Consider the following 15,211-nt stretch of genomic DNA (forward strand, 5'->3'; position numbering starts at 1 on the left):
GATCGAATATATGAAATTAATCAATATTTAAGCATAATATGGTATTGATTGGTGATCACGACGTACTAGTTTTATACAATTGATATATTTAATTTATGGCCAAAAGTATAATTTCATTAACCTGACGGCATGACCAAACAGTACATTGGATATAAATGCAGACATGCAGTATAGCCAATGTAGCTCATCCACAGCCCAACACTAGGACAGGAACAAAAGTGAGCTGCCTAAAAACCTAGCTGCCGTGTCTGAAGTCTTGATTAAAATTCTTGAAAAGCTGTAGAATCCGTGTCACATAGAACACCATATTAGAAAAAAAAAATCAAAAGATAATTTTTTGGATAAAAAAAATCATGGGGTAATAAGGAGGAACAAAGAGTCGTGTATATATTTATAGATTCATTTGCTGTGTGTCACAAGCCGCACATAAGAGTAGTGCTATCGTGATACTTCATGAAGAAAATGTCCATGAAAACAAGCATTGGAGACCCACTGACGAGCTTGGAGCTGAAGAAGGATGAGTAGTATTGTAGTAAATAAGTATAACGTTGTGGTTTCTGTGTTTGAGCTACTTCGGCTTGGAATTTGATAAAACTCAAACACGATAAATGTCAAGAATGCCGAGACGAGTTCAACACACTTGATGGAATGTTGTTTGGAGTTTGTATGAATAAGTTATGGACCATTATGATTCTTAGATATTTTGATGATCTCCTACCAAGTGAGAATTTGTTAGATATGATCTATAGTGGGAGACCTGGTGTCTAGCTCTCCACCACCCTAGTGCTAGCCTTTATGGGGCAGTAAGCTTCTTCTAGGCACCCTTTATGGCCTAGAAGGCAGGTATATGTCGTCAGAAATGGGCGGCATATGTTTTCATGAGTCAAGAAGTCTTGTGGACAATATCGACTTAAGAGTCGATATGGCATGTCAGCGCCATGGAAGATGTTTTTATATGTGGGAAATTCTTATGCTACTAGCATTTAGACAAGGATGTGGGCTTATGGAAGATATGCTGGGACCTCATGGTGCTTATTGGCCACGTAGTAAGCAACATGGGTATGAGTTTAGGTTTGACCTTGCCAGAAAGAAGGTGATGCCAGCAAGTATGGGATGGGCGACATCGTGCTAAACTAAAAGAAGATAGAGAGAAGCACGGAGGATGAGTTTCTCACTTGAACGGTATGCCAACAAACAAGACGGTGTGTTCGCTTGAGGATTGCATATGGGCGAGAGAAAGGCCTTACAGACATGAGAGCTATCAAGAAGAGAACAAAGCTAGCCTCACTAGAAAGGGAATACCACAAGGCCTGGATGGCTTATCATTGAGACACCAAAAGCTTGAGTAGCAAGCTAGTAATGCCCATGGGGCGTGTAGGATGTGCGAGCTACTAAGGAAAGACTCAAAGAGGAACGTTGAAGGCCAACTAGATCTTGGCACACTGTCATGCTACTTGCTACCTATGTGTAGGACACATATGGGTCAGCAATAGATTGACACAAGCCGAATGACATGAAAGTCTATTGATTGGGTGAGTCTCTTGGAAGACAACCATGACACAAGGAAGTGATCGGTTAGTCATAATGTGTAAGATTCAAAGGCGAGAAGCTTTCGTTGGTAAACCCCAACAAGCATGGGAACATTGTCTAAAGGGTCTAATTGACAAGAGAAACACACAAAAGGGAGTCTCAAGGAACAGTATAGAGTAGGCTTAGCCTCAGTTCAGAAGAACCTTAGCGCCATAAGGGCAAGTTTCGTGCGTGAAAAGTCGGTTGTGACACCATGTCACCCAACAAGAATATAGAATAACTAATTAGATGAAAACTAACCATTACTTATTTTTCTTGATTAAAAAGCTTGAAAAGTTGTACAATCACATGTCACATAGAACATCTTATTAGGAAAAAAGGAACATCTTTTTAGGAAAAAAATTATCAAATTTTGGATATAAATAAGAGTCAATATTAATATATATATATATATATATATATATTTTAAATTAGCCCAAGGGGCGGTAATATCATTCATCTCAAGCCAGAATGACCATTACATACCCTTCCATTGTCATTAATAGACAGATAAGAAGATGTGTTAGTACCCACACTAGTACGTAAGACTAGGTCCATTTATTAGATATCAAATACATCAAAAAGCAGGTCTCTTCTTTCAGTACTATTTCAGAAGATTCGCTAAAAGCACATAAAGTGCTAGCTCCCTAAACACTAAAAAATTATTGAAAATAGACTAACTACTATGATTAGGTAATAAAGGTAAACAAAGAGTCATATACATTTATGTATTCTTCACATCTCAAAAGCATATAGTGATGTGTCACGTAGAACTATAGAACCATAACTAGGAATTGAAACCAAAATCACAGTCAAAATCTAATTGTTTTTTATTATTATTATTTTTGATACATTGGAGGCCTCCTAATCCAGAAGATCTAGTATCTACATTAATAAGTACATAATATTAGAATTTAAGATCTTCAAGCCAGACTTATATACTGTAGTTATATATGCATGGTGGAAAGGGGGGGGGGGGGGGGGGGGGGGGGGGTGTCCTATATATATGCGCGCGCGCGCATATGGTACAGAGAATTTCACATGTATGATTTGCTCCCTCTTGATTAATTTCACGGTTTCACCTCACTGTTTTTGTGATTATACTGTACCGGTCGATGTGGTCAACTTTCTTTTATTTTCCTTTGACTTATATCATTCAATCCTTCATCATAAAAGAAAAATGAGAACTTTTCAAAAAAAAAAAAAGAGAGAAGCATAGATCCAAGCCTTCCTTCAGTATTCTATAAGAAATTAAGAGTACTAAACAAAGGGACGTACTGGAGGAAAAGGAATTGAAAGATAAAAAATTGAAATCAATCAAGACATATATGAATCGTACGTGTTGACAATAGATATCAGATAGCTCGGTGTCTGAAGATTATACCTTTTGTGTTGATAAGTTCTCCAGGATTAGCAGTACTGTTACTCATGTTGATTAATTAGTTCTTCAAATGACGACCCTAAACAAAATGAGTTTTCAGGATTGAAGAATATGACAGAGCCAGATCTGGATTTAGGCAAATGAGGTGATATATGTGTTAACAATATATGGTATATTTGGACCTCGACACCCTGCAATACTAAAAACGTGTAGGGGCAGCAGTGAGAAACGACTAGTCACTCACCTGGAATATTTTAGTCGTCTGTTAGCACTATGTGTTCAAAATATTGGTGTAAACCGTGTAATTCCAGGCTACTAGATTATCTTCTTCTTCTTTTTTCTTCTTTTTTCCATAAGAGGATCACTAGCTCCCCCTTAATTTGTCATTTTGTTGTAATAAAAGAAAGTTCCGGTTTATGTCGATTTCTTGGTCTAGGTTTATTTGTGATATTTCAATATTAATTGATTAACTCCAAGAACAGATCGAGTGAGATAAGGTATTAAAAATAAGTGTGTTTCCTTCAGGTGTGCTAAGCTTGAAGAGGCATATATCTCTTAGCCGGTGTACCATTATTATAATCGTTGCTGCTACTCCGTAGACATAGGCACATTGCCGAACGACATTGAATCTCTTAGTGCATTTTCATCTTTTATTATGGTTTGGTATTTGAGTTTGTGTTTCTCATTTTTTATTTCCTGAAAGTAAATATGGTAATAGAAATGTTTGATTAAACAAAGAGTACTTATATATACACATCCCCATTTGTTAAATACACACCCTACATTTTTGTGAAAATTCGAAATCCTATTTTGCCCTTTTTTCCAACAAGTAAAGTACTTTGTTGGCAATGATGGCCGTGAGGAGGAGCTAGTTGAGCACCCATGTCATTTTTGCGTCTAATCTTAACCAAGATGATTGGTGATCATCAATTTGGCATAATAGCCAATGTTCTTGGCACGTTCATATTTATCCTTGTAATTGATTATCATTACGTGACAGCAAATCCAAAATATGAAAGCAAGTGAGAGTATGGGAATATGATATTGTATCTGCTAATGGAGATACCAAATTAATGAATTCCAAAGAAAGACCTAGTCGATGCATATATGTATTACTAAATCTTGTTAGCACTTGAACTTTTACTACTACCTTAGCGTTGATCAGCTTCCTATTATGTCCTCTCGATCACTTCTAATTCTACATGCATTTGTCTGTGACTTATACTAATCATAAACCAGCTCGAAGAGACAGGGCAGTTAGGAAGAGAGAAATCGAATGAATAGAAAAAGGGTAAAAAAGGAATAATCAAGAAAAAAGTGTCAAAAAAAAGTTTATGGATGTGTTTTAAGAAAATAGGTGGGTGTATATAAAATTTCTCTTAAACAAATACTAGTTTGTTACAAAAAAAAATTTAAATAAATACTAAAATTTGAATTATGCGCCTTTTTAGCTTTTCACGAGTTCATAATCTGTTATATCTTATAAGTTATAACGAGTCAGACTCTCTTCACACATTTTATAACTTCAACCATGTAATACCTTACGTACATACACTAATCTTGGTTAGATCGTATTTGATATACCTCTACATCATAATTACTCCTCAATTTATTTATTTGTTACTAAGTAGGCCTGCCTAAACAACTAACTCTCTCTCTTAAGATCGAGTTAAGAGTAATGTGGTGACAATATCGGGTGGTATTGCATGAAGTGTATATTATATCGAGATAAGATACATTAACTGGCAGCCATTACTTTCAGAAGTGTGTTAAACGCACCTGTCAGATGGACATGAAAACATACTATTTCAACGAGCACATTTATGTCAAAGCTAAACACACACACACACATAATATGCACCTATGTCAGATGAACATAGAAACATACTATTTCGACGAACACATTCATGTCAAAGCTAATACACACACACAGAGATCCTTGTTGAAATGAAAAAAAATCACAAGGTCATCTTGAATGAGGACTCTTCAACAATATGAGTGTTTTCGGCAAAACCAAAACATGAAAAGAATAATAAGAAAAAAGGCATGGTACTTCTAGGATTCTACAGTTTTTCTGCCGAGTTACTTCCACCTTTTACTAAAACTCTACAACAAAGTAATAAAGAAATAGTTCAAGGCAGATGTAATTTGAGAAGAGGACGAGTCCAAGTACAATTAAAAAAGGTGAGAATAGTTCAACCTCAACAACTCTTGGGTCTCATATAAAACGAGCCTAGGAGGTCAAAAAGAGGGGACAAGGCCGCAACGTGAAGAGGCAGCAGGAGGACAAGAACGTCAGGAGCACAACAGCGTGGAATTGCAGAGGGAGGAAGCAATTGGAAGACAAAGTTTAGAGGAGATATTCAAGACACCACAAAGGTTGAGATTTCCTCCCTTCCATGCTCCACCTTCTCTTTGAATGCTCACAGGCTCCACCTCCTCTTTGGGTGTTCACAGGCCTCTCAACGATGCCGTACCAAAGTAAAAACAAAAGAACAAAAATACCATGCCGGGCAGCGTCCCGATGAACATGCCGGGCAGCGTCCCGATGAACATATCAGGGCAGCGCCTCCACTGCAGGCCTTGCGCTCTCAAATCCCGGCAGCAGGCCTCCCCATATTGTAGCAGCGACAACTTTGCTCTCTCATCCTGGCAGCAGCGTCTCGTCTCTGTGGCACTTTCGAACTCACAAAGAAAGTCAAAGCTGCAGGTTACCACTACTACTGACACGCCACGCACCTCTCTTCTTTTGGATGTGCTATTCCTTGATCATAAACCATGACCATTGGTCTTGAAGCAAATAAGAAAAGCTGCTCTCTCCATGCCAGAAGCAAGGCAATTGGTCACTACTGGAGCTTTGCCGAGGCTCCTTATGTAGCTGAACACCATCACAACAAATGAGTAAAACAAAAAGTTGCAAAACATGTACAACTCACCCGGCCAAATTGATAAATGAAGCTGCAACACGCTTTGCATTCATAAATATAATGCAGAGGCTTTTACGTGACCCAGTTGTGAAGCAGAAGCCTTTCACTTCTATGTGAGAAATCTGGACTCACTTTGTCCATCAAATCCCAGCGGTGAAATCACGCTGTCAAAGTTCTTGCCTCCACTGGTACCTGCAGCACATACAAAGGCTCTGTCAAACAGGGGATTGCAAAGAATGGCTGAGAGAACGACCGATCATGGACAATTGATTATTGTTCTGGGTCAAAAAAAGAAGAAGAATATGACAGTCATGTAAATGACAAAGTCGAAAGCTTTAAACTCTTCAAAACCATAATTTTCAGAGTGCGTTGTGCTACAACTCGGATAAAAGCTAAACAACGAGGCTATCTCCAGGTGCTTTGAGGAACCACAAAATATATATTATAAAGCTAAGCAAGAAAGGTTGATTTGTTAAAGCATGCTGCAAGTTCACATGGCATGCAAGTCAAACAACAAAAGACCAATTAAGATGCCCAGCCACGTTCAAGTTGTTATGCCTGCACACAAAGAACAAAAGTCTTAATCAATCACTTGAGATTCATGTGGAGGTAGCTACAAGACAACAAATTTCATTGAGATAGCGATTACCTGTCTTAGTGCTCACCAGGCATTCAGGAGAGAAGCACGAAATGCAATCCCAACTCACCAAGTGTTCAGGAGAGAATCACAAAATGCGATCCCAGCTTACCAGGTGTTCAGGAGTGAAGCCCAAAGTGCAATCCTAGCAAAGTAAGTGGAAGAATATGTAGACACCAGAAGAAATGCCCCGAAATTTTGAAGAAAGCTGGCAAGTGAAAACAAGCAAAATCAATTTCTCTTCAAAGAATCTCAACAAGAAGGAGTTATTACCCAGTATGCATCCACGATTAATTGAAGTGTAGAATCAGGAGGAGAAGGTACTGATGTAGGACGAGATTTTAGCCAACTTCAACAAAGAATCTCGAAAAGAAAGAAGCGTCTGCACATTAAGAAGAATGATTTGAATATTGAAAATTGGTATTCAAATAGGCTTCTTAATGATGGAATTAATCATAAATTACTCTTTTGGATATACCGGGATTCTCGATCGAAATCTTGGTTGAGATTCCAAATATATGTTTGCGTAATATTCTTTAATATCTAGGATTTTATTTCCGATTTTTATTTAATTAGGTTTCCTAGTTTTAGTCTATAATAAATTGTTCTTTTTGTTTTTTAGTTGTATTAAGTTTATTCTATGTGCCCTATATAAGGCACATTTTCGATTGTAATTTTGATTCAAGTTATCAATAAAAACTCAAATATTAGAGAAGTTTCTCTATGTTTCTTACGGCTGTGCCCGTAATTGCTAGTGGATTCTAGCTCATCTCATATGGCTTTCGACGCTTGACGGAGCCCCTTACTATCGTGTTCACGCTTCCTGCATCATTTGGTATCAGAGCGGGTATCGCCCGCTTCTTAGCAGACGACGATCCAAGGGAGAAGTTCACTACCACCAACCTCAACGACGCTGGTCGTAGAGTATCTATCAAAGAAAGTTTTGTTGAAGAGGAACATGCCAAGGGATTCACCCTAGGACAACCTCATCAATCCAAAAAAAAAAAAAAAAACATGGAACGTTGGGTATTCACAACGCCGGATTACGACGACTTCCAAACTACATGTGTCATCAAAGACAAGGTATGCTCTGTAATAATTGACAGTGGTTTACGAGAGAACTTTGTAGCAAACAAAGTTGTGGATTATTTTCAATTACCGACAGTGAAGCTGAGTGATCCATACTGGATTCCATTTGGAGAGGATGAATATGCACAAGTAACAGAGGTTTGTAAAGTTCCTGTCTCTATGGGAAAATTTTATAAAGAAGAGATTACTTGTCATGTGATCGACATGGACGACACTGATGTGCTTTTTGGAATACCATGGCATGAAAGCGTCAAAGGTGGTTTTTGCAAAGACAACACATATTTATTTCAGTGGGAGGCACACAAAATTAAAATCAAGCTTGAAAGGATGAACATCAAGAATGACCATCCTGAGGTGTGTGAAAAGGAACATGAAGAAGGCACTTTGAAGATTGAAGAGAAACTCATTAAGGACACGGAAGCTGATTCATTCATCACACCGATATCCATGTCATGCATGCCTAATTGTGTTCAAGATCAACCCAAGGAGAAGTCAATGCCCATTCCTTTTCAAGTGGAGGAGTTCAAATTTCAAGATGTTTATTCTAAACTTGTCTACGGTATTGGATTCATGGTGATACCTTTTAATTTCGAAAATATTGAAGTTGATGGCTTATCATGTTTTATTCCTACTAACGATCGAGCTGTATACAAGAGGAACTCGAGGTCGAGTTCTTTTCAGGTGGAGGAGACTAATGTAGGACGAGATTTTAGCCAACTTCAACAAAGAATCTCGAAAAGAAAGAAGCGTCTGCACATTAAGAAGAATGATTTGAATATTGAAAATTGGTATTCAAATAGGCTTCTTAATGATGGAATTAATCATAAATTACTCTTTTGGATATACCGGGATTCTCGAGCGAAATCTTGGTTGAGATTCCAAATATATGTTTGCATAATATTCTTTAATATCTAGGATTTTATTTCCGATTTTTATTTAATTAGGTTTCCTAGTTTTAGTCTATAATAAATTGTTCTTTTTGTTTTTTAGTTGTATTAAGTTTATTCTATGTGCCCTATATAAGGCACCTTTTCAATTGTAATTTTGATTCAAGTTATCAATAAAAACTCAAATATTAGAGAAGTTTCTCTATGTTTCTTACGGCTGTACCCGTAATTGCTAGTGGATTCTAACTCATCTCATATGGCTTTCGACGCTTGACGGAGCCCCTTACTATCGTGTTCACGCTTCCTGCATCAGGTACTTACCCAATTTCTCACAGGAAGATGCAATACAACAAATTTCGAGCTTCAAGAGTTGAGAAATTCCTTCTAGTTGAAGACCCATGCGTGCTTCCATCTCCAGATCAAGTTACCACTTCAAATCCGTATCCAATTTCACTTGTCAAAAACTTAGCGCCAAGCTCGCAGTGTTCTGATATAGCAGTGTGGGGAGGTGAAAAGAGAGAAGCAGGATGGCCGGGGAGAAAAGGAAAAATAAGAAGAAAAGAAAAAGTGGACGAGCAAAAATAACAGCTGGGTGCCCTTATCAAATTTGGGCCTCCAATAAGCTTCTCACGGGGGCTTCAAAAGAAAAGAGAAAAACTTCTTGGGTGTCACCGGTTTCAATATGAACACTGCAAAATACGACCCGGAGTTCACTTGGCGATATGGGTGCCTATATTAAAATATCCGGACTTTGGTTTCGTGTAAAAATGCTTCAAACTCAAAATGAGATTGTTTTTGGTACAAAATCAAGAAAAGCTCAAATCTACAAATCGCTGCATGAACTACAATGGTTTGATCCCTTCACAGGGTATGTAGGCAATCTAGCGACCCACTAGATGCAACCACAAATTCAAATCGAATCCCTGACTCCATCAGTCAAATTCACCCAAACACCAGAAAAATCAAATCATTCCCAAATTACCCAAAAACAAGTTCAAGGGCTTTAAACCCTCACAAATATCTCAAACACAAATCCAAAAATGAATGGGTCATCTACCCATTTAATTCTCAAATGCCTGGAACTACATGTGGTTTGATCCCACAAGGGTATGTAGGCAATCTGTAATCAAATAATCTAGATGCAACTGCATCCTAAGCACTATTCCTATCCCAAAAATCCAAGCCTTCCAATGGGTCATTCACTCATTGGAACTCTTGAACTACGAGTGGCTTGATCCCCTCCTGGGTACGTAGGCAATCCATTTCAAAATTCGGGTGCAGCAGCAAAAACAAACAACCACACACTGATTTCTTTATAAATGGAATCAAAGGGTGTTTCCCTTGTAACAGGGGATTGTAATTAAAAGACACATTCTGTCTTGAATGGGTCGAACCCGAAATAATTAAAACTCTGTTCTGTTAATGAATACGAGTGAAATTACGTTGGGTGACATTTTACACTTTGTGCAATTTTTAACTCAACAATCATATCCAGAGCGAGGCCTCGCTTTGAAATTAAAGTGTGAGATTAGAGCTTAAGGTCACTTTTCGGTCTCATATTTACATCTCGACGGTTCAGTCTATAGGTACTAATGTATAGATCATCTCTGCAAAATTTCAGTCAAATTGATAGTCGTTAAGGCATTGATAACTGCCTTAAAGCTAGTACGGTTCAGGTTTGACAGATTCAGTTCGTCAATTGGTTTAAGCGAGTTAGATACCTTATAGACCATCAATTTGACTAAAATTTTACAGAGATGATCTATACATTAGTACCTAAAAACTGAACGGTCGAGATGTGGATATGCGACCGAAAAGTGACCATAAACTCCAACCTCGCACTTTAATTTCAGAGCGAGACCTCGCTCTGGATAGGATTTGTATATATATATATATATAAGCAGCAATTCAAGTCATTTGTACCTGTGTTAAAACTAGTCTGGACCGTACCTAGTGTATAATGGAAATCAATCTGTCATTCCTAGATTAGTTCCATGGTCATCAATTCTACAAAAAACAAGCCATCCCTACACATGCAGTTGTTGATGGATCCAAATGAAAATGCTAAGTTAGAATCTGTACTTATTTCTTAATTCGTTGAAACTATAAGTAACCTTGCTTGGAGACTTTAAAAGAAACACGTACAGACGAGACATATATAACTCAACAGAGGTATTTATTTAATAAAGTTCTTATAAAAGCTACAACTACGAATTTTTCCCCGCTGTCTAGCTAGAGGGCTTGAAATAAGGAGCTCTGGCCAAGTAAGGCTTTATTTAGATTTAGGGAGAGTTCTGGCCAAGCAAGGCCTTATTTAGATATAGGGCATAGCAGCTAGTGCTAGGCTACTAGCCAGTACTTAGTAGCTAAAACAGTACACAACATATTACTTGCGGCCTTTCCGAGGCTTCGGATCTTTAGTAGGGCGAGGCCAAATATATTCATCCCGTTTTAACTCCCTGTAAGCTAAAGGCACGAACGTGGCAGGGTCTTCTCTTTCGATCGTCTTCCGCTTCCTAGCACCCTGAGCACCGCTGGCCTTGGTCTTTCGCTGTGGAGTGCTTGCAGTAGCAGTAGCAGTAGCAGTAGCAGTGCTGCTGCTGACTCTTCCTAAGTTCGGTATTAGTATTCCAAGGTTGAGATTCTGGTGTAACCTTGACATGTGCCCATTTGCGTTCTCCATTGCCTCCTTATTGCCCTCCATATTGTTCACTTCATAAGCATTGTAATCCTCGCCGACCGGCAGAGAAGGCTAAATTTTGTGGCGGAATATATATTAATAACCAGTCAAATTAGAAAGTATAGTAGCTAGCTAGATATAGATGCATATGTACGTGTTACATCTGGTACAAAACACCATTTATGGAAAGAAAAGAAAGCTGATCAGAACTTACATCCGACTTAACGGAACCTATAGTCCCACCAGATGGTTTGAACTCTCCTTCATCATCTGCGTTGAAACTCCCAGAATAGATCAATCAGAATGATCCAATATGCATGTGTGAAATCAAATACCAACTTTGGTGCTCAACTATAGGTATATATAAGAACATTGGCGCTGAAATATGCTTTTTAATCCCCAGTCAAGCTGCTCAAAAAGATCCACACAGTAACAGTACTACCAAGTAGAATTACCAAACCATGCACAAAACTCGTAAGAGAGTAGTGCAGAAGGAGATAAATAATATCGATTCTCAAGGCTCAAACAATATATATGATATGTAATTTTCATCCTACCTCTAGCTAAAAAACACACAAGTCGATCTTCTATACATGTGTATCCTACATCTTTTCCTACAAATATATGTAACCATGGGCTTTTAAAACATGAAAATAAAATTGTTCTAAGGGGACAAAATGGCAACAACAAGCGAGGAATTATTAGGTGGTTCTGGAGTATCACGTAGCACTGTCATATGGTGGTCCAAGCCAATAATATCACTCGAATGTCATGGGGACCATGCAGGGGGTGAAAAAAAATTAATTTAATAGACCAATCAGAAAACACTACGAGTCACATGGCCCAATAACACTACCTCGAACCATCACGTGTACTATTGTCCGGAACCATGTAATAATTTCCCCAAGCGTAAATATTAAGAGTAATTTAATCTCAACAATCATTTTGTGCATGTAATTAACCAGTTTATAGTTTTATACCGTAGTCTAAGATGAGTATTAAAAGAAGTCAACAAAGTCCTTAACTGACGCATATATAGTGCAACACCTAATCTACAAAGAGTCCGGTTATAGTTACGTGTCGCATACAACATATTTTTAGAAAGAAAATTAGTAGCTCCAAATGTATTAAGCATGCATGTCGAAATGCATGCGACACGTAACTATGGGATTAGGATGGAAAATTTTTTACAAAAACGCGGGAATAAAATTTAACGGTCATTTGCATATCATTATCCAAGTTTCAAGTCTCGTTTAAATTATCTAAAATCAATTATCCGAGTTCAATAAATTATACTAGCATTTTTCCACACATGCTCTGCATGTGTAAGTTATTAATTTTTTTTTTCAGAAAATAAAAAAGAAAAAAGTTGGTTATTACAGAGAAAAGAAAATGGGAGAGAGAAAAGTGGGTTGTGGATACTTTTTTTCAATTTTTTTTAATAAAAATACATTTTGTAAATGTCTTAATTATACTTGTGATTTAATTAATTCTCAAAGTTTATTAATCTTCTAGGGTCAATTCTGTCAAAAGTTTAGATTTTGGCTAACAAAACCTCTTCTCTTAATAATAGTATAGATATAGTTGAATTGTTTGGCTCACATTTACAGTCATATCACTAACCACATATAAAATAGACGAAGATATGACACACATATATTTGAAAGATAACTCTTATTAGAGATGAACATGCATCATCAAAACTTGTTACAATTTACTTGAATTTCATCTCCCTGAACAAAAGAATAAATTAAAAGAATGGAGAAGTAAATGAAAAATTCAAAAATAAAAGAAAATGAAATTTTGAGTTTTGGATGGCAAAATCCCTCCACTTCATGGTACGCAAATTAAATTCCATCTAATTCGTTCCGTGATCCTGTGGGTAATAAGTTTTAGAAACTATTTTGAAGGAATTAAAATTACAAATTAGAAAAACGGTGGTTAATAAAAATGAAACCATTCAACAATAAGATTCGCAATTATCTGTATATATGTATTCGTAATTATCTATATACATGTATTAATATAGATAGATTAGTGTCTGAAGATGGATAATACCTCTTGCGTTGGAAAAATCTCCAGGAATAGAATTGCTCATGTTCAGATCTTGGGATTGAAGAGTTAGAAATGAGATCTAGATCTATAGGCAAAATGAGGGGGTGATTACATATATACTTGGGTTCGTGCCAAGGTTTGGTACTTTTAAGAACCTCATTAGTGAATGAACGACACCTGCTGTGTACTAAAAACGTTCACGGATTGCGCCTAAGGTTAGTAAGATGACTAATTAGCAGCTGTAATTTGTCTCCAAGTTTCTGCTAGCCGAATAACGACTCGCCATGTCATCTTGACTACAGTATTTTTTACTAGCATTATTTCTTTTTTACAGTGCCATATTTGTAAATTTTGGTGTAATTAGTAGCTTATTCTTCTTCCCTAAGATAATTAAGAGTAAGTGGTATTAAAATCAATGGGACATACAAATTTGAATTTACGCGCGATTTTTAAGGGTTTATAATTCTAACGGTAAAAATACTTACTTACACGTGTAATATTGTAACGAACTAATAAACCTCTCATTGGGCTCTGTCCCGGTCTGTGCACCTTGTGTGCCTTGTCTGCTCTGGTTAGGCGGCTAGTTCCTTGCATCATCAAATGGTCGCAACCTCCCAATGATAGGATGAAACTAAGTGCTACCAAATTATTTTTTCGGTGGCAATACAGTGAGAAAGCTGATAGAATTAGTAAATTATGGCTCCACGTAAGCAATTTCTTTCCAGTGTATCATCTCAATTGTAAAGCTAATGGAGTAGCCAGTAAAGCACTCTTCGCTAATTGGCGCTTGTATAATACATATGTTTAATTGAGACTCCTTTTATTATTCCGGGATGTCCTCTTTTGGGATTCAGGCACTATGTATTTCCATATATTCTGCGGTTTCATTAATGATTAAGGCCTGAGGACAGCCGTACTATTTAAAAAAAAGAAAAAAAAAGTAGAGGCGTTGAAAAGCAATCCAAGCCTTTCAAAAAAAAAAGAAAAGCAATCCAAGTTTTTAGTTTTTGTTTTTTTTGTTTTGTTTTGTTTTGTTTTTATTTTTATTTTTTATATTTACCTTACCTACTTGGTTCTTTTCATTGAATTTGCTAGTTATACCTTTAATATTAAAAAAAAATTTATATATATATATATATAAGGCTTTGTTTACTAATGCAGGACGATTTGTTTCCTATTAAAGCCCCTTTGCTTTAATGAATTAAGAGTAAATGCTATGGCTAAAGTACATAGATATCCTTCTAAATATGAACGACGACCGGATTACGATTCATGCTTTTCATGCAATCAGGAATTTAGATAAGACTGCCTTATTAATTGTCAGTTATTAATTTAAGACGTGTGTTGAAGCTTATAAGAAAAACGAGCTCACTGCCTCACTTGAACATTTTCCACGAGGTAGGATCAAAGTTTGGATATGGAAGAATCTTTGGCTTTGCGTAGGTCCTGTCCATTTCTATTTTCTGAGGTGGCAATTCAATTTATTTGTTGGATAATTAGCTCTAAATTACTTAGTATAACTGTATAACCATCCAAAATTGTATTCTACAGTACATGCAAGCCCACAATTTTTTTTAATAAAAAAAATAACTTATTCAATATCATTTAGTCTAATGAGTAATGACAAAAATTAAGAGAGACTTCTTTATCACTTTTTAAGTGCTTAGATTATCTATATTTAAGAATGTACTGCCTCGTGGTGATCAAAATATCTAGAAAACTTGCTCAACTTGATTAACTTCATTAGATATAAGACGTAAGAATCAGAAAACTTGTGTCTTTGTCATTGCTATTTTTGTTCCCAAATTGTTTATCTTATGTATTTGCATATATGAAACTCATTTTTCATGGGGCAAACCTAGTTTTTCTTTTTCTTATAAACCATCTTGATCTTGATATAGTTGACTTGATGGTATCTTATTTCCAAGAAAAAGAGCAGCGCCAAAGCTGTAATATATAAATATATATATATATATATATATATAT

At 36.7% G+C, this 15,211-nt stretch overlaps 1 protein-coding gene across 1 annotated transcript; it reads left to right on the forward strand.

Annotated features, from left to right (window-relative positions):
• The first annotated feature begins 3,862 nt into the window (after nucleotides 1–3,862).
• On the forward strand, nucleotides 3,863–3,976 carry LOC112171548 (dolichyl-diphosphooligosaccharide--protein glycosyltransferase subunit 4A-like). Its single transcript, XM_024308714.1, has one exon. It carries the CDS (start codon nucleotides 3,863–3,865, stop codon nucleotides 3,974–3,976), a length of 114 nt encoding a protein of 37 aa, XP_024164482.1.
• Nucleotides 3,977–15,211: the final 11,235 nt, after the last annotated feature.

The sequence above is a fragment of the Rosa chinensis genome, chromosome 6 (assembly GCF_002994745.2).
Source record: "Rosa chinensis cultivar Old Blush chromosome 6, RchiOBHm-V2, whole genome shotgun sequence".
Taxonomy (NCBI): domain Eukaryota; kingdom Viridiplantae; phylum Streptophyta; class Magnoliopsida; order Rosales; family Rosaceae; genus Rosa; species Rosa chinensis.

Coding starts and splice junctions, on each gene's coding strand:
- LOC112171548 (XM_024308714.1), top strand. CDS start 3,863: ATGATTGGTGATCATCAATTTGGCATAATAGCCAATGTTCTTGGCACG.